This window comes from Nothobranchius furzeri, chromosome 5 (assembly GCF_043380555.1).
Source record: "Nothobranchius furzeri strain GRZ-AD chromosome 5, NfurGRZ-RIMD1, whole genome shotgun sequence".
In the NCBI taxonomy this organism is placed as follows: Eukaryota; Metazoa; Chordata; class Actinopteri; order Cyprinodontiformes; family Nothobranchiidae; genus Nothobranchius; species Nothobranchius furzeri.
The window spans coordinates 48,994,071-49,012,401 of record NC_091745.1 but is presented as its reverse complement, the minus strand read 5'-3'; the positions used below and the strand labels follow the sequence as shown (position 1 = coordinate 49,012,401).

Below are 18,331 nucleotides of genomic sequence, written 5' to 3'. Positions count from 1 at the left end.
AAACGTCTGAAAATATGAACATTTATTCACGTGTGACTGAAGGAGTACGTGAGCGAAGCAGCAGTGAGTGAATGGAAATAATGAGGAATGTGAGTTTAGAGGCGCTGATCACATGAAGAGGTGGAGGAGAATGAGGGACAAATCTGTCTGTGTTAAAAATCCCTGAAATACATTAAAACAATGTAGATATAATGCTAGAAACACTATCGTGGACCAGATACGTGACTAATGGTGGCAGGATACCTCAGAAAAGCGCTATGCCCACTGTTGTGCTGGCGGGAGTTGTTCCCTAGGTGACGGAGAAGTCGGAAAGTAAAATGTGTGTCGATGCAAGTGTGTCTCTCCCCTGCAAAGCTGATGGAGAAGTATAAATTAGGCTTAAGGGGCTGAGGCATTGTGTTGCCACTAAACAACTACAGTGTCAAAAACATTCATAGCAATTGATTCAGAGATTTAATACAATACTTTATTGATCCCACAGTGGGCAAATTCACTTGTTACAGCAGCACACACTCTTGGAGAATAATTATATAAACAGAAATGTCTCATTACATGTTTGGTTGCATGAAATTCTGTTGCTATTTGGTAAGAACCTGCTTCTGTACAGCAGTCTTCTATGTCGGAGGACTCCAAAGTGCTTTACACTACAATCAAACACTCGCACACATTTGCACATTGATACCCAGCGGATACGGGGTAAACCCTACCCCTGAGCACTATCGCCCTTTGTGAAGTGGAAAGTTAGCCTGGCAAGCCAGACTAAATAAATGTATTATTTACATTCTTTGCAAAGCAAGAATTTGGTCTAGTTCACTAGGCTAGTGGAAAGTAGCTGCAGAGCTAAACCATTAGCTGCTATGAATCTTTTTAGACATTTTGGAGGAATTCTCACAGATTTTTATTTTAACCCTGCATTATTTATTACAGCAATTACATGATTATCCTTACATTTTCTCCAGAACCCAACTTTAAAAGACAACTACTACTTTAAGTTCTACTAGAAAAGAAATAAGCTATTAACGCCTCAACAGATGGATTGTGTACGAGGAGGATTTTTCCTGAGGGCTACAGGAATTTTGTTGCCGGTCAGATGTTTTATGAAAGCTCTACAATGTGCCCAATTTGCAGAGAGGATGTTGAGGCATCATATCTTCAGGGCAAAGATGTGCAGGAAACCAACCAGTCATCTGTTGGAGAACAGCCCAGGTTTGCCCTCAGCTTTAAAGATGACTTGTGAGTACATCAGGATATTTATGTTTGATGCTGCTTTTTATGTTCAGTATTTGTCAAAAGCAACGTGATTTATCTAAGAGGTCTTTGAATCATTTTAATGTTTTTTTTAAACTGTGGTTAGGGCTGCAACGATTAACTGGTTTGACTGTTAACCACACTGTGAAACACTGCTGTCAATACACCTTTAAGACTTCTTCAACATTGTTGGAAAAAAGTCCCTTGGAACCCAAGACTTAATAATGGGATGACCCTCAGGAGATGCAAACTGGAGCGATGCAGAGATCTAGGAACTTCTGGCCATTAGAGCTGAAGCACTGAACAGTTTATGGGGACTGTAAAAGATGGACACCTTGTGGAGCAACTTGTGAACAAACAGCTTCAATTATCATAAAAACAATTCAATTCAAGTTTATTTATAAAGTGCTAAATTAGGACTAGAGTCGTCTCAAGGACCTTCACACAGTAAACATTCCAATACAGTTCATTAAGCCAATCAGTAAAAAAATTTCCTATATAAGGAACCCAGCAGGTTGCATCAAGTCACTGACTAGTGTCAGAGTCTTTACAGCAATCCTCATACTAAGCAAGCATGCAGCGACAGTGGAGAGGAAAACTCCCTTTTAACAGGAAGAAACCTCCAGAGGATCCTGGCTCAGTATAAGCAGCCGTCCGCCATGACTCACTGGGGATGGAGAAGGCACACGCATGCACAACATGTATATCAAGTAGTGTTTCGATGGTTACATTGTGATTTCTTAGTAAATATTCTATTTGGTGAGAGATAGCGATGGGTTCAGAATTCAGTACTTTTTAAGGTACCGACCGAATTCCATAGTACCGACTGAGCACCGATTCATGTCATTTGAAACAATGCCTCATTTCGGTACCCGTTCTTCATATCGAGAACTTGCCTAGACAGCTGCGCATGCGCAAGAGCGTAATGTCGTTGGTCCCTGCGAGCGAGTTGTAAACAGAGCAGCATGGTAGAAAGAACGCACGCTAAAGCTTGGGTCCACTTTACTAAATGTGATGGGTAACTGGGTGATGATGAAATCAGCGACAACGATCTAAGTGAGACATCCTCATCTTAATCTGCTCCGGTAGGTAAATAAAATGTTTAAGATAACGTTAGCTTGATATGTTTGCTTCCGTTCCGCTAATGTTGCGTTCGCTTTCTCCTCTGAACTCCGAATTTCCGACTGGAAGAACATGAACGCGCTCTAAAGTGTGGCTTCACTTTACTAAATGCAACAGGTGATTGGGTGAAGATGAAACCAGCGACAACGATCTAAGTGTGAGGCATCATCGTTTTAATCTGCTCCAGCAGCTAAATAAACTGTTTAAGATAACGTTAGCTTGATAAATAAGCTTCCATTGCCACCGTTGTTATCGGAAATTGTGCGTTCGCTTTCTCCTCGGAAATTCTAACTTCCCAGTAGGAAAAATCAAAGAAAAAGGATGGCAAAAGGAATGAAGATGCGCAGTAAATTTAGTTCACAGTAAAGATGTTTGCTTCAGTTTAATTATCAGCTTATAAAACTACAAGGACGATGTTAAAATAGAAAAAGTTTTATGTTATTTATCGTGATATTTATCAAATATGGTTATATATTGAGAAAAATATAAACACTCAAAAGTATCTAAAATTGGTACCGTTAAGTACCGGTATCGATTCCTAGCTACCGGGAATTAGTACCGAATCGATACAAATGTCAAAGGTACCCATCCCTAGTGAGAGATAAACTTTTATTGTATTTATCCTAGTGAATCTATAATTAAACGGGTAAACTAGTAGTAGCACATTCAACGTCAAAGAGAGTTAAATGTTATCAGGAGCGGGAGAATGTTAAAATGGTTAGCAGCAGTGTGCTAGCCGATGGCCCCCTCCATGAGGCTACCACAGCTCAGCAGAACATCATTGTAGCTTCTTCTGGGGAGAAAACACTTAGAGAAAAAATAAAGTTAACAGCTGAAATAGCAGGAAATAATAGTTAAATAGCCGATTGTAGAAGAAAGTAGTCAAGTGTGGAAAGTGGTCAGTATGTCCTCCAGCAGTCTAAGCCTATAGCAGCATAACTACAGAGATAACTCTGGATAACCTAGCCTTTTAGATGGAGCCATGCTGGAGGCAGGGCAAGGGAGAGCCGTCTTTGCCGACTGTACACTCCACCTCCCTCTACTTCCCCACTTGTCCAGATCTGGGCTAACATCAGATTTTAACCATAGGCCCTATCAAATAAAGATGTTTTAAGCCTAGTCTTAAAAGTAGACAAGGTGTCTTCCTCATGGACTAAAGCTGGGAGCTGTTTCCACAACAGAGGAGCCTCATAACTAAAAGATCTGCCTCCTATCCTATTTTTAGATATTCTGGGAACAACCAGTAAACCTGCAGTCTGAGAGCAAAGTGCTCGGTTAGGAACGTATGGAACAATCACGGTTCATCAGGGTTAATGGATATATAACTGAGTATCGTCAGCATAACAGTGGACGTTTGTCCCATGCTCTCTAATGATTTTACCAATTGGGAGCATATATATAGTAAAAAGAATTTGTCCAAGCACTGAACCCTGTGGTACTCTACAAGTAACCCTGGAGTATGAAGAACATTTGTCATGTACATTTACAAAATGAAATCTATCCGACAGGTAGGATTTAAACCAGCCTAGGGCTGTTCCTTTGATTCCTACAACATGTTCAAGCCTTTCTAAAAGAACATTGTATTCAACTGTGTTAAAAGCAGCACTGAGATCTAACAAGACTCGAACAAACACAAGATTCTTATCTGAGGCCGTGAGAATATCATTGTAACGTTCACTAATGGAGTTTCAGTGCTGTGATACTCTCTAAAACCAAACTGAAATTCCTCAAACAGATCATTAGTGTTTAAATGCTCACATTCTTGGATGGCCACTATTTTCTCAAGGACTTTGGATAAAAATGGAAGGCTAGATATTGGGCTATAATTCATTGGGTCCTCTGGATCCAGAGAAGGCTTCTTAAGTAAAGGTTTGATTACAGCAATCTTAAAATCCTGTGATACGTATCCATTTACTAAGGATAGATTGATTACCGTAATTTCTGGACTATAGAGCGCACCTCAGTATAAGCCGCACCGGGCTAAAAGCCGCAGATATCTACGGAATTGAAAACGTAGTTTAACTGAACGTAACTGAACAGATCAGTATCAAACAAAACAGAAAAGTTATTGATTAGTTTATTCATCGTCCTCCTGCGCACTGAAACCATTGAAGTCACCTTCGTCCGTGTCGGAGTTGAACAGCCTCAGAAGAGCTTCGTCACATACCTTTTCTGTGGCGATGTCGGTGTCGCTCTCCGTGTTGCTGTCATCATCCCGGGGTGAAGCTGGGAAAACGAGCAGTGTCGTTTTACTGTGGAAAAAAATCCTCCTGGGCACTTTCCGTAGCACTCCTTTAACCATTCCTTCATTAGACTTTCTAGCATCCATCCTTTCTGGTTGACTAAAGCCACACCTCATTATAAGCCGCATGGTTCAACGCGTGGGAAAAAGTAGTGGCTTATAGTAGGGCTGTCGCGGTAACCGCAAAAATGAAATATCGCAATATGAAGAAGCCCACCGCGCTGCATCATGGGCCACCGCGATTACTGAACTTGGTTCAACTCAATGATGCATGTTGAGAAGGATGGCTGCACTGTTATCAAAACGAAACGTTACTTCGCTCCTTTGGGAGCGCTTTGGTTTTCAGTACGTCAGCTGCTGCGCAGCCAGAGTCCTTGGCCGAGACGGAGCTGCCACCAGCGGCAAAAAAAAAAAAAAATTATAATAATAAACGCTCGGAGACCTCCTGAAGTCCCGGACAAGCACTGCTTCTGCAACCGTCCCGAAGAGAGTTTGAGCCGAGCTGGAGCTCACTCGCTACCTGCAGGAGGAATGCATCCACCCTAAAGAACCCCCCTGACATGGTGGAGCAACAACCGGGAGAGATTCCCTTTGCTCGCCAGAGTCGCACGCAAGTTGAGTTCGGAAGCGAGCGGGACCGGACCGGAGCGGAGGTAGTGGAATTTGGGGTAAGTGCAACGAGCGCACCATCCGAGAGGGTTTTCAGTGTTGCTGGAAATGTTGCCTCCCCTCTCAGATCCTCTCTCAAACCGTATATGGTTAACATGCTGGTTTTCCTTGTATGTAACAAGGACGTGACCGAGCTATAAATCACCGTCATTCGTGTGTGTGAAAGTGAAATGATAGTGCGCCCGCCCCCCGGCGCGCGTGCGCCCGGTACATGCAATTTTTATGCTTGATTTTAAACAACTAAACAAAATGGGGACTTGTTTCTTATTTGTTAGATGCTGCAGCCAAATTTGCATTTAAAAGTTTAACCTTCTCCTGAATTTTGTTGTTTTTAAGTTCAGTCGGACTCCAACTGTCGGACAAACAAACGTTACTGCGATCTGTGTTGTTACTGCCCTTTGATCTGCATTCAGTAAAGCGTTATAAAAGAAGGCACGGCAATTTTTAACCTTTTTTAAATGTGTAAACATTATGTTTAGATAGTACTGCAATAAAAAAGGACTGCAATAATATCGCATACCGCAATATTAAGCCACCCTGAATCACCGCAGGGGGAATTCCTCAACCGCGACAGCCCTAGCTTATAGTCCGGAAAATACGATAGATCTAGAATGGGGGGCAGTAACCAAAGGAAATGCATCTTTAAATTTGGTTGGGATTGGATCTAAAACACAAAGGTTTAGATGAAGCTAATATTTTTGATAATTCTGAAAGCTCAACTGGATCAAAACAGTTCAAACACAGATGAGGTTCTACAGTTACCTCTGATGCTGCCTCACTTACTGAGGAAGAAGAAATCGCATTTGGGAGGATGCTAATGATTTTGTTTCTAATAAAATTAATTTTACTCGTGAGAAATCCCATAAAGTCGTTGCTGCTGAGGGCTAAGGGAATAGATGGTTCAGAGCTATGATTCTGTGTAAGTTTAGCAACTGTACTGAAAATAAATTTAGGATTATTCTTATTCTCCTCAATTAGCAATGAAAAATAAGCAGTTCTAGCTTGTCGAAGCTTATTTTTATAAAACACTAAGACATTTTTCCAGGATAAGTAGGACTCCTCCTGGTGTGTAGAGCACAAACAGCACAGACTCCACCCCCACAGCCCTTTATACCCGCCTCGATTACTGCAATGCCCTTCTGACCTCCAAATTCCACTACCTCCGCTCCGGTCCGCCCCCGCCTTCCACAGCCGCTCGCTTCCGAACTCAATTTTTACTGGTACCCGCTCTACAACGGCTCCGCTCCGGTGCGGAGACCTGAGGTGGGCAAACAAGCATGCGTGGGATTTTCGAGATCTTGCGATACAGTCCGAGCAATAAACGCGGAAGTTAGATCCAAACACCCGTTGTGTGGGAGAAGCATCGAAATGAACTGTTTAATCTGCCCATCATTTGTGTTGAGAGATCAGCACTGTTTGAATCAACAAAGTGTGACTACTTTGATAGTGGAAACTGTATTTTTGGCTTACTTTTGTGCATTTAAAGTTCAGCCGCCATTGAGAGTTGTTAAAAGTTGTTAAACCTGTGCATATGAGACAAAAAACGCCTTTTGTTTATCGATTTATTGTGAAAAACGGAAGTTGTGCTTGCTCCTTTCCCTGTTGGGCGGTTGTGATTCCTGTCCATTGACTGCGGAGGTGCTCCGGCGTCCGGCAAAAATAGGATCGATTCTATTTTTGCCAGAACAGAGGGCGGCGCACTGCGTCGCACTGCCGGAGCACGGCCGCAGTAGTGGAATTGCTCTGATTGACTACAACGGGACGATTTTGCTCCGGAGTTTGTGTCGGAGCGGAGGTAGTGGAATTTGGGGGTAACTGGTCTTCCAGGCAGTACTGTGAGACCTCTTCAAATGGTCCAGAACGCAGCGGCGCATCTGGTCTTCAATCAGCCTAAAAGAGCACACGTCACCCCTCTGTTCATTGAGCTCCACTGGCTACCGCTAGCAGCACGCATCAGATTCAAATTGCTAACACTAGCATACAAAGTCAGAGATGGTACGGCTCCCATCTACCTGAATCCTCTTGCAAAGGCTTACGTCTCTGCTCGGCCGCTCCGGTCATCACAGGATTGTCGGCTAGCAGTGCCTACACCACACTCAGGACAATCCAGACTTTTCTCATGCATCGTTCCACAATTGTGGAATGACCTTCCAAGCACTAGCAGAACTGCAGCTTCCTTTTCAATTTTCAAGAAACTCCTGAAGACCCTGCTCTTCAGAGAGCATCTTCTTAACTAGCACCTTGCCTGCACCCGTCCCCCCTCTCTACTGTCCACTCCTTGTTCCCTACTCTCCATGACTGATGTCAATGTTGTTGTTGTTGTTATTGTTGTTGTTAGCCTAAAGGGTAATATGCCGATTATCACTTGTAAGTCGCTTTGGACAAAAGCATCTGCTAAATACATAAACAAACATATACAGAGAGAGTGTAATCTTTGGTGAAAAAGACGTGATCGGGCCACATTACCAACACAGACTGACTGCTTATGGATGACCAAAGGCTCCCTGATGCCACCTCTGCTCTGCGGCAAAGTGGCGTCATTGTTTTTTGAAAAAGGTAGAAGAGTTGGTAAAGCTTGCGTAAACACAGACTAGGGCTGAATAATGATTCAATAACAATATGTATCAATCAATAGACATGTGGTTCAATAGAAAATAAATGGATCAATAAAACCTTCAATTAAAGTTTCCTTTTGCCATTAAAGCCTATTGAGTAGCTTCATACTAGAGTCATAACTGACACCCAACCAATCAGAAACGCAGATGTCACCAAGCCCTCCCCTCTCAAACCTAAACAGACAGAAACGGGACTTAAACAAGATGTTGCAGCAAGGAGAGGTGGAAGAAACTGTTCCCAAAAAGGGGACAGTACATCTCCAGTGTGGCAATATTTTCATTCTTAAGAGTCTGACAAAAACAAACAGTGGTTTGCAACAGTGAATCAATAAAAATCAAGTCTGGTATTCCAACCAACTTGTTTTATCATCAAGTAATGGCCTAAGATGGCCAGGGCTGCACTTAAAATGTATTTTCAACATTTTATGTTTATGTATTTAGCAGACGCTTATGTCCAAAGCGACTTACAAGTGATAATCGGCATGTTGCCCTTGATGCTAACAACAACAATAACAACAACAACTTGACATCAATCATGGAGAGGAGGGAACAAGGAGTGGACAGTAGAGAGGGGGGACGGGTGCAGGCAGGGTGCTAGTTTAGAAGATGCTCTCTGAAGAGCAGGGTCTTCAGGAGTACATTTTCATGTAGTTTTCAGTAATTAATGATATCTTTCAATATGATTTTTATATATTTTTTATCAATAAGCTTTTTTCCTATATCATCCAGCAGCCCTAATGCTGACTCGGCATATAAAGTGTCTTATTGTCTATAATTACCTTCTTCACCGATTAAACAAATTTTCCCATCCCTGCTTACATTACAGGGACAATGCAGAAGACTTCATTGCAGCTCACCGCCTCTCAGACGTGCTGGTGAAGATCAGCCTGGATGAGAGTGCACCCAGGAGTCGGAGCTCTGGGTTCGGTGTTCCTGTGCAGACGGGCTCAGTGTGTGGTCAGCCCACAGAGGTAGCAACAGGTGAGTCACGGCTGAAATCCCACCGCCACGCCTACAACATCCCAAGTTTTATTGATGTTTTTTTTTTTTTTGCGCCGTTTCCCGAAGAAGCAGCGGGAGCTACTGTGTTGTTGCTTGTGATCACAGCCGGCAGGTAGCAAGGAGGAGGAGGCAGGGCAGGGTGGTTACAGCTATGAGCGTACGGATACAGCATTTTTGACGAATACGAGCAAGAAACGAGTGTAAAACTCATAAATGTCTGTAATCGTGCTGAATGAAATCCTCATTGGGTAACTGACGGTCTTCACGCTCTGTGATTGGCCAGTCAGATAGAGCGCCCGCCCCTCCCTACACACAAAACTGCAGCCGGGAGCTCTGTCAGCTCGGCCCAGGCATCAACGCACACACACAGACCGTAAAGTCGGGCGTACACTGTGCGACTTTTTCACTTTTTTGAGCAGATTTTCCACTCGTGCGAGAATCCACAAGATCGGGGCGAGTTTTGCGCTGAGCGTCGTGTAGTGTACTGGGGGTTACGAGAGACGATTAACACCACGTGACCAGCTACCGATCAGCAATCGTGAGCTCGCACAGACTTCTGGAGTGTTTAATATTTATCTCGTTCCTCATGAGGGTTGAAGCGGCCCAGCGAGCGGCTGCGACCCAAAAAGTATCAGAACCGCTCACGGCGCATTCGCAATCCTGCATCAACTCCGCTCACCCGCTATTTCCCTAATAACACACGCTGTTCGTTTTTATTTCTACACGTTTTTTTACACACAGTGATTGTCAAGAAAGCGTGTTTGTCGTGTTCATGTCAAATTAAACTGATCACAAAACACAGATTTACTTTCTTTATTTCGTTTCCTCATCCAACCCCCATAAATCCATGTGTGTCCTCCTCATAGGCGTCATTTTAACCGGGGACACCGGGGACATGTCCCCGGCAAAATTTGTGATTGGCAGCTGTGTCCCTCCCACTTTCAAAAAAGCCTGCTGATGAGGATTTTTGTTTTACCAGCTCAGATCTTATACCAGGGGTCGGCAACCTATTCCCATCAAAGAGCCATTATTACCCGTTTCCCACGGTAATTTTGGACGGACCTTAATAAGCAGTGACTTAGTGAAGCAGGCAGGTCGCGCTAGAAATTTTAGTTTAAAAAGATGTCATAAATGTGTTCCCCCGTCATTTTTATTTATAAAATATGAAGAAAAAACTCACAATTTAATTTTCATTAATTTGTCATTAATATGTAGTCTACACCCGTGCGTTAAGTGGACCATCTTCCAGTAAAAGCAAAGCATCCAGCCCACCTCTCCAAATGCCTAAAACGTGCATCAGCCGCTAGTTAGGCGCGCCGCGCGCTCCATCAGCTGATCAGCCCAGACAAAAGCAGAGCGAATAGAGGATAATTGTGTCTGGATGTGGATGGAGATTACATTTTACAGTAGCCTGATCATCATTTAAATACGTAAACATCACCTGTCTTCTAGTCCACGCTATCAGCATTATTTTAATTGGTGTGTGTGTGTGTGTGTGTGTGTGTGTGTGTGTGTGTGTGTGTGTGTGTGTGTGTGTGTGTGTGTGTGTGTGTGTGTGTGTGTGTGTGTGTGTGTGTGTGTGTGTGTGTGTGTGTGTGTGTGTGTGTGTGTGTGTGTGTGTGTGTGTGTGTGTGTGTGTGTGTGTGTGTGTGTGTGTGTGTGTGTGTTTTCCACTTCAAACACTGGTCTAACCAACCAGACCAGCGTGTCCAGTAACACATTAATGTTACAAATAAACAGTTTCCCTTCATGTAGGCTAGGAACGTTTCACCTGCCGTGGCCCGACCGCTTCTGCTCCACATAAACTTTGTGCGTGATCAAATGTCTCTACGCGTCATGCGTCTCCATATTAGAGATGGGAACAAGCGCTGTTCAGCCAAAGTTTCATAATTTCATAAAAAGAACATTTTTCCAAGTGACACATCCCTCAGAGAGGCCGGGTTTCCAGACTGTTTCAGTGGGAGGAAATCTTATCGCATGCGCCGTGGTTCTGCACTGCGCTGCGAACCCCAGATCTTCAGCTCACTGTCCACCGTGGGCGCTCCGAGCCGCGCTGAACACAGTGTCCAGTATAAAGCTCTGATGTTCTGAGGGGAATAATTTACCTCCGCGATGTGCGTTAACGATTAAAATGTCAGCTCATCCATGCGCATCAGTGTGCGTCGGGGTAATTCTTTCAAACCAAGCAACATCCTTGAGTTCATCTGTCAAAATAAACAGTCAAATGGAAATATCTGTAACCTGCCGTTTAACTGTTTTGCCTTCCTGTGAAGATTGTTGCAAAGAGAAACAATTAAACCTGATTAGCCCCAGAGCCACGCAGAGAACCAGAGCGCATGCGGGAAGGTTCCTCCCACTGAAGCGAGTGTTTTCCAAACCCTGTCTCTCAGAGAGACTTGTCACTCAGAAAATGTTCCCTGATTATGAAACTTTGGCTGAATAGTGCTTGTTCCTGTCTCCAATGTGGCGACACATCCAGGAGCCGTCTGAGGAGAAGCCCAGAATCTCACATTGTCTTCAGCTCAGAAAGCGCCTATATGATTACGCACAAGCGTGACGCGTCAACCCGGTCTCACAGTAAGACCGGGTTGGACCTGTTCAGGTTTACGCAGACAATCTTTACATTTAGAATTGGCATACAGATGTAAAATTAATGCAGTAAAATATAAAGCATTTTATTTAAATATCCATTCATTATTCTACAAGCACAGAGAGCCGCATCAGATGGATGGAGGAGCCGCATGCGGCTCCAGAGCCGTGGATTGCCGACCCCTGTGCTAGCCTACTTTATTGTCCCCAGCAATTTTTAAACCCCACTCAAGTCTATGGTTATTGTCCCCAGCAATTCTGAAAACAAACTGACGCCCTTGGTCCTCCTGCAGCACTCCTGAAGGACAACAGGCAAAACAAGACAAAAAAGTCTGACGTATTGTGTAAAAACTGCTATTTTTAGCATATTTTTAGGTCCGACGTGTTGCTACCAGACATACAGTGAGCACATGACTCGTGAGATCTACCCTGCGCTGAAGTCGTACAGTTTGCGCTGAAGCTGTGTTACGAGTGAAAAAGTCGCACAGTGTCCGCCCAGCTTATTATAATAATGTTCACTGTAATGCATCTTGATGTTCTTAACAAATAAATTAAATAAAAAATATTGGTCAGTAATGCCAAATATGTAAATTTGTGTTTCGGTCATTTTTATACTGGCTTAAAAATACTTCATTAAGTCTACTAAGCAGGGGTGTAGAACGTGTTTAATAGGGCCAGGCCAGTAATGATCTTGGACCAAAATAAAGGGGGCAGAGAGTCAAATAAAGGGGGAAAAAGAAGATGTTTTTCCAGACGCCAAGAAAAATTAAATGCCAAATCCCCCCTGCAAAGTGTGTCACTGAGAGTTTAAAACAGAAATTATTATTGTGCAAATATTGGTGTACTCACCTTTAATACTAGTTATTACACTGCAGCAGTCGCTGGATTGGTGCAGTTCAAAGTGGAGTGCATCAAATAAAACAATATTAACATAAAGGTGAGACGTGTCATCCCCCCCCCCGCCCCCCCACCTCCACCACAGCTGGAAAAATTCCTAGGGGAAACACTGTGAGTGGTTTGCTCTCAAGTGTCAGAAACAGCGTGCTGGCATGCTAGCACCGTCGCTTCATCAATAAAGGCCTTAAGTTTTCATTTCAGTTTTCAATTCCAGGTTTGACATTGCACAGTTAAATGCCGTAAGAGTTTAAGCTCAGTAGGTCTGCTTCCTGTGCTCAGTGTTCAGTCTTTAACTTATGAGGGTCAAGTTTCGGAGACATGACCTCAACAGCATTTATCATCAGGAGTATTAATGATGTCCATCACAGTACAGGGACATGATACGATAGAAAAGCCAGATGTCATTTCTATGATGGACTGTACTGGGAAAACACGCCAGACATTCCCAAAGCACGTCCAGAGTTCCCACGAGATCTTGTTTCTTCAGAATGAAGGCCATGCCACTCAGCAGTTGGACTCTCGATTCTGTATCATAACATGAAATGTTTTTTATGTCTCTCTGGAGGGTCTGAGGTTTGTGTGGCTCACTGCTGCTGCAGAGGAATGAAGAATTATTTTACTGTAGCAATAGACACCTGTTTTTAAAATCATATTAATGTCGTCTCCTTGGACAGATCTGTCAACAGGCCTTCTGACGTTTGCCCAGTTTGGGCAGAAGAGTGGTGCAGACACAAAGGTACCAGTTTCTTCATATTAACCTTTTAGTCGTGATTCATGAGACATTTGCTGCCATTTCAGATCAGAAATAAACTAATGACAGAATGCTGTCCTTTACCTGCTCAGGTCTTACCTGCTGCGGCTGAGGAGGACAATGTGCAGAGCGAAGGAGTTGAGAGCGACCGTTTCAGTGGAAGTAACTCAAGCTTCCTGGCCAATGAGCAGCTCATGTCTGTGGACAGCATGAACAGCGACATCACAGGTAGGACTAAAGCCTGATTTATGCTTCTCCGTCTGCGTCAGTGCGGAGACACGCAACGCCATTATCCGTCCTTGCGTAGGGCTCCGGCAGGCACGCAAGTACGTACGGAGTTGAACGAGACGGATAAACGCAAGCTTGTGATTGGTCAGGACGCCGCTGTTCTTTACAGCGCCGCCATTGTAAAGAGAGCCGAGGAAAACTAGCGGCAGACACGGAGAAGCTTGAAGAATACCTCGCGATAAAACTCTAAAAATATGAACGTTTAATTGTCCCGTGACTGGAGGAGTGAAAAGATGCGCAGCAAGCATTTTATTTGTGGACGGAGATGACAGGAAACGTGGGTTTAGAGGTGGGGAGTGCATGAAGCGGTGGGAGAATGAGAGACAAATATGTCCGTGTTAAAAGTCTCTTATATACACAAAAAACACAATATAAACACACGATCTTGGACCGATACATGACAGGATACCACAGAACAGTGCTACGCCCTCTGTTGTTGGCCGGGCAATTGCTTTGCAACACTCTCCAGGAGACGGAGAAGTAAAAGAGCAAAACGCTTCCGTCAATCCATGCGTGTCTGTCCCTTGCGGAGCTGACGGAGAAGCATAAACCAGGCCTAACTTCGTCTGTCGGGGTTTGAATTTTACTCGTGTCACGAGTGTTTGTGAATGCACGTGTGTAACAGCTAAGGTGTGGTCTGAGACGTGCACGCTTGCTTTAAACATGTTTGTCCTCCAGATGATGATGACACTGGTTTAAACAACCTGCCTGAAGATCAACTGGAGCTGTACTTCAGTAAACTGGTGCCTCCTGCCATGCAGAGAGGAAGAGTGGAGGGGCAAGAGATCCCTGTTACAGTAAGATCACAATTCATGTTTATCTAGATTTGTCAGATGCATTTTCAGTGACACCTTTTCTTTTGATCTGAGTATTAATATGTTCTATTGTTGGCCAGGGAGTGGGCGGTGGAGCTGATGATGTATCAGAAGCCAGCTGTCTGGAGGCAGAACAGCGTCGACACCAGTTCTTGGATCTCTATGACCAGGTGAGTTCATCCACGTGTTAATCTTCTGCTGCTCGTTTTAGCTGCTATGGAGGGTGTTAACATCTTTTCAATGCAAAATGACCATAACAGTCAGTTTATAGATTAAATTTAACATTTGATGTGCATACGCCAAGTGAAAAATGAGCTCATAATCCTGCATGAAATGGTGCATTTACAGGGAGTGCAGAATTATTAGGCAAGTTGTATTTTTGAGGAATAATTTTATTATTGAACAACAAACATGTTCTCAATGGACCCAAAAAACTCATTAATATCAAAGCTGAATGTTTTTGAAAGTAGTTTTTAGTTTGTTTTTAGTTTTAACTATTTTAGGGGGATATCTGTGTGCAGGTGACTATTAATGCATGGTGGCGCAGTGGTTAGCACTGTTGCCTCGCAGCACGAAGGTCGCAGGTTCAAAACTCGCCTTTCTGCGTGGAGTTGCGTGTTCTCCCCATGCATGCGTGGGTTTTCTCCGGGTACTCCAGTTTCCCCCACAGATCACAACATGCCCTATAGGTTAAAAAAAAGAAAATTGTAAGTCGCTTTGGGTAAAAGCGTCTGCTAAGCACATAAACATCTTCTCTACTGTGCATAATTATTAGGCAACTTAACAAAAAACAAATATATATCAATTTCAATTATTTTTACCAGTGAAACCAATATAACATCTCCACATTCCCAAATATACATTTCTGACATTCAAAAACAATACAAAAACAAATCGGCGACCAATATAGCCACCTTTCTTTGCAAGGACACTCAAAAGCCTGCCATCCATGGATTCTGTCATTGTTTGATCTGTTCACCATCAACACTGTGTGCAGCAGCAACCACAGCCTCCCAGACACTGTTCAGAGAGGTGTACTGTTTTCCCTTCTTGTAAATCTCACATTTGATGATGGACCACAGGTTCTCAATGGGGTTCAGATCAGGTGAACAAGGAGGCCTTGTCATTAGTTTTTCTTCTTTTATACCCTTTCTTGCCAGCCACGCTGTGGAGTACTTGGACGCATGTGATGGAGCATTGTCCTGCATGAAAATCATGTTTTTCTTGAAGGACGCAGACTTCTTCCTGTACCACTGCTTGAAGAAGGTGTCTTCCAGAAACTGGCAGTAGGACTGGGAGTTGAGCTTGACTCCATCCTCAACCCGAAAAGGCCCCACAAGCTCATCTTTGATACCACCCCAAACCAGTACTCCACTTCCACCTTGCAGGCGTCTGAGTCGGACTGGAGCTCTCTGCCCTTTACCAGTCCAGCCACGGGCCCATCCATCTGGCCCATCAAGATTCACTCTCATTTCATCCGTCCATAAAACCTTAGAAAAATCAGTCTTGAGATATTTCTCGGCCCATTCTTGACGTTTCAGCATGTGTGTCTTGTTCAGTGGTGGTCATCTTTCAGCCTTTCTTACCTTGGCCATGTCTCTGAGTATTGCACACCTTGTGCTTTTGGGCACTCCAGTGATGTTGCAGCTCTGAAATATGGCCAAACTGGTGGCAAGTGGCATCTTGGCAGCTGCACGCTTGACTTTTCTCAGTTCATGGGCAGTTATTTTGCGCCTTGGTTTGTCCACACTCTTCTTGCGACCCTGTTGACTATTTTGAATGAAACGCTTGATTGTTCGATGATCATGCTTCAGAAGCTTTGCAATTTTAAGACTGCTGCATCCCTCTGCACGATATCTCACTATTTTTGACTTTTCTGAGCCTGTCAAGTCCTTCTTTTGACCCATTTTGCCAAAGGAAAGGAAGTTGCCTAATAATTATGCACACCTGATATAAGGTGTTGATGTCATTAGACCACACCCCTTCTCATTACAGAGATGCACATCACCTAATATGCTTAATTGGTAGTAGGCTTTCGAGCCTATACAGCTTGGAGTAAGACAACATGCATGAAGAGGATGATGTGGACAAAATACTCATTTACCTAATAATTCTGCACTCCCTGTATGGTTACTCTGCTATAACCCTCCACTCCATCATTTCTCAACATTAGGTTTTCTTATAAAACTATGATGTAAAGCCAGCGTGGAAATACTGGGCAGTCAATACTCATGTAGATTAATGAGTGTGAAATTTCATTTACATGATCTAAATATGGTTTGAGTTGAAGTTTGACAAACTGATTAACTTGCCCTTTTACAAAAACGTGTTGGTGTAAATCAAAATGTAAAACAACATGCAGTTAATAAAGTTCAGTCGTTCGTTTCTAAAGTAATGTCTCTTGTTTCTCTCATTTAGGAGGATTTCCAGATGCCGGATGTGCGTCTCGCTGCTACAGGTATGGACTCTTGTCCAGCCAGTGATGAGGACACCGAGGACGAGTTGGAAACGGCAAGGAGCAGTTCTACCAGGACGCGACTGCTGCCAAGCACCTCCAGACAGCTGGTCAGAATGAGTGTTTTCTCCTTTCTTAGGTCTTATTGGTTTCTCCTACAGATAAAGAGATAATTCATACCAGTCATGATTCTGCTGTAATGTTCATCATTGATCTGTGATCCGTACGGATCTCTCACTACGGTTTGGCACGTTCGCAGATCGGTCACTTGGAGGCGATACCTGTTCAGTCCAAGGGAGAAACGCACAGTGGTGGTCATGGTGGAGGAGGGGAGGAGCTTGAAAAAGCACCTGCGTCGTTTAGGTTGCATGTATGGGAGCATTTTGGCTCCCCAGTATAATACAGTAATGATACAAACGGCCTCCAGTCTGAGGGCGCGGTGCAGCGCAGCACACACATGCATCTGATCGCTGTGAAAGGAGGGAGGGGGCGGTGCGTGAAACATGCCTTGGACATAACAAACATGGTGGGACCTGTAAATGTTGTTAGGGACAAATCTGTAAAAGAGGATGAAAGAAAAATAAACTGAGTATCAGAAAGGTGATGAGATGACTGAAAGCTGAACATGAAGGGAGAGCACGTCCAAATAGGGCAAGCAGTTATAACATTTAATCAGCCTTCGGACCTCTAACTCCTGCTTTTAAAGCAAGTTGAGCAGAAAATGTTGCACTAAGTGTTCTACAAAATAAAGAGAGAGGACAAAGCTATTTGGTTTTCTTTCTGCTGATCCGAAAAACGATCCCATCCGTGACTGAAATCCGTGATATGATCTGAACCGTGAGTTTTGATTTGTCGCAACACTAATATGTACACATTTTGACACAGGTTGGTGAAAGTAACCATCCAAGTTTTAGACCTGGCTTAGAAGGAGGCAGTTCAGATGACGAGTCTTCTGCTGGACGTGGAGGTCCATCACTGCTTCCTGGAATAGAACACAGACGGTCTGCTGAAGGACAGGTCATCAACTCTCCTGTTGCAGGTGGAGACGGCGGTTCATCCAGAGAACAAATAGTTCTTATTATTTCAGTTCGTCCATGATTATTGGCCATCACTGGTGGCTGAATCTTTAAGCAACAGTTATTTTAGCCTTAAGGAGCACGCTGTGTTGTGGGAATCCAGAACGTCGTGTGTGACCTCTAGTCGTGTTCTCTCCATCAGGGGCTGGAGGAGGTGGAGACGGGAGCAGTGGCAGTGAGGAAAGTGGGAACGATGGAGGAGTTTCAACCATCCCTCTTGCAGTCAGCAGTGTTCAGACCACCTATGATGCCCTGCGTGGTCTGGGCATTGTTGGGAGCAGTCTCAGCAGTGGAGATGAGGATGCTGAAAATCTGAATGATCTGCCTGAACGTGGAAGGATTCATCTTCCCAGATACACAGAGGTAAGATCTCTGTGAAGCCTTCCTCCACTGATGTCCCTCGTGGACTTTTATTTTAACCTTTGTCTGCAGTTTATTCTTCTAACTTTAATATAATTTACTTCTTTATTGTTACTTTAGTATAGATGACTTCCTGGATGGCTTCTGTTCATAGAAGTGGTCCTTCAGGGCCAGCAGGCTAGCAGCTAGCATGATTCACATA

General features: G+C 43.8%; 1 protein-coding gene across 6 annotated transcripts in view; it reads left to right on the top strand.

Annotated features, from left to right (window-relative positions):
* Positions 1 to 18,331, top strand: part of cep192 (centrosomal protein 192) — a 56,084-nt gene that overhangs the window by 1,302 nt on the left and 36,451 nt on the right. For all 6 annotated transcript variants that reach the window (XM_015949351.3, XM_015949350.3, XM_015949352.3 and 3 more), the window contains exons 3-11: positions 1,129 to 1,233; positions 8,723 to 8,877; positions 13,059 to 13,120; positions 13,228 to 13,363; positions 14,102 to 14,220; positions 14,319 to 14,408; positions 16,657 to 16,803; positions 17,579 to 17,732; positions 17,912 to 18,132. In XM_015949351.3, coding sequence (XP_015804837.1) covers positions 1,129 to 1,233; positions 8,723 to 8,877; positions 13,059 to 13,120; positions 13,228 to 13,363; positions 14,102 to 14,220; positions 14,319 to 14,408; positions 16,657 to 16,803; positions 17,579 to 17,732; positions 17,912 to 18,132 — 1,189 coding nt within the window. The remainder of the gene's footprint in view (positions 1 to 1,128; positions 1,234 to 8,722; positions 8,878 to 13,058; positions 13,121 to 13,227; positions 13,364 to 14,101; positions 14,221 to 14,318; positions 14,409 to 16,656; positions 16,804 to 17,578; positions 17,733 to 17,911; positions 18,133 to 18,331) is intronic.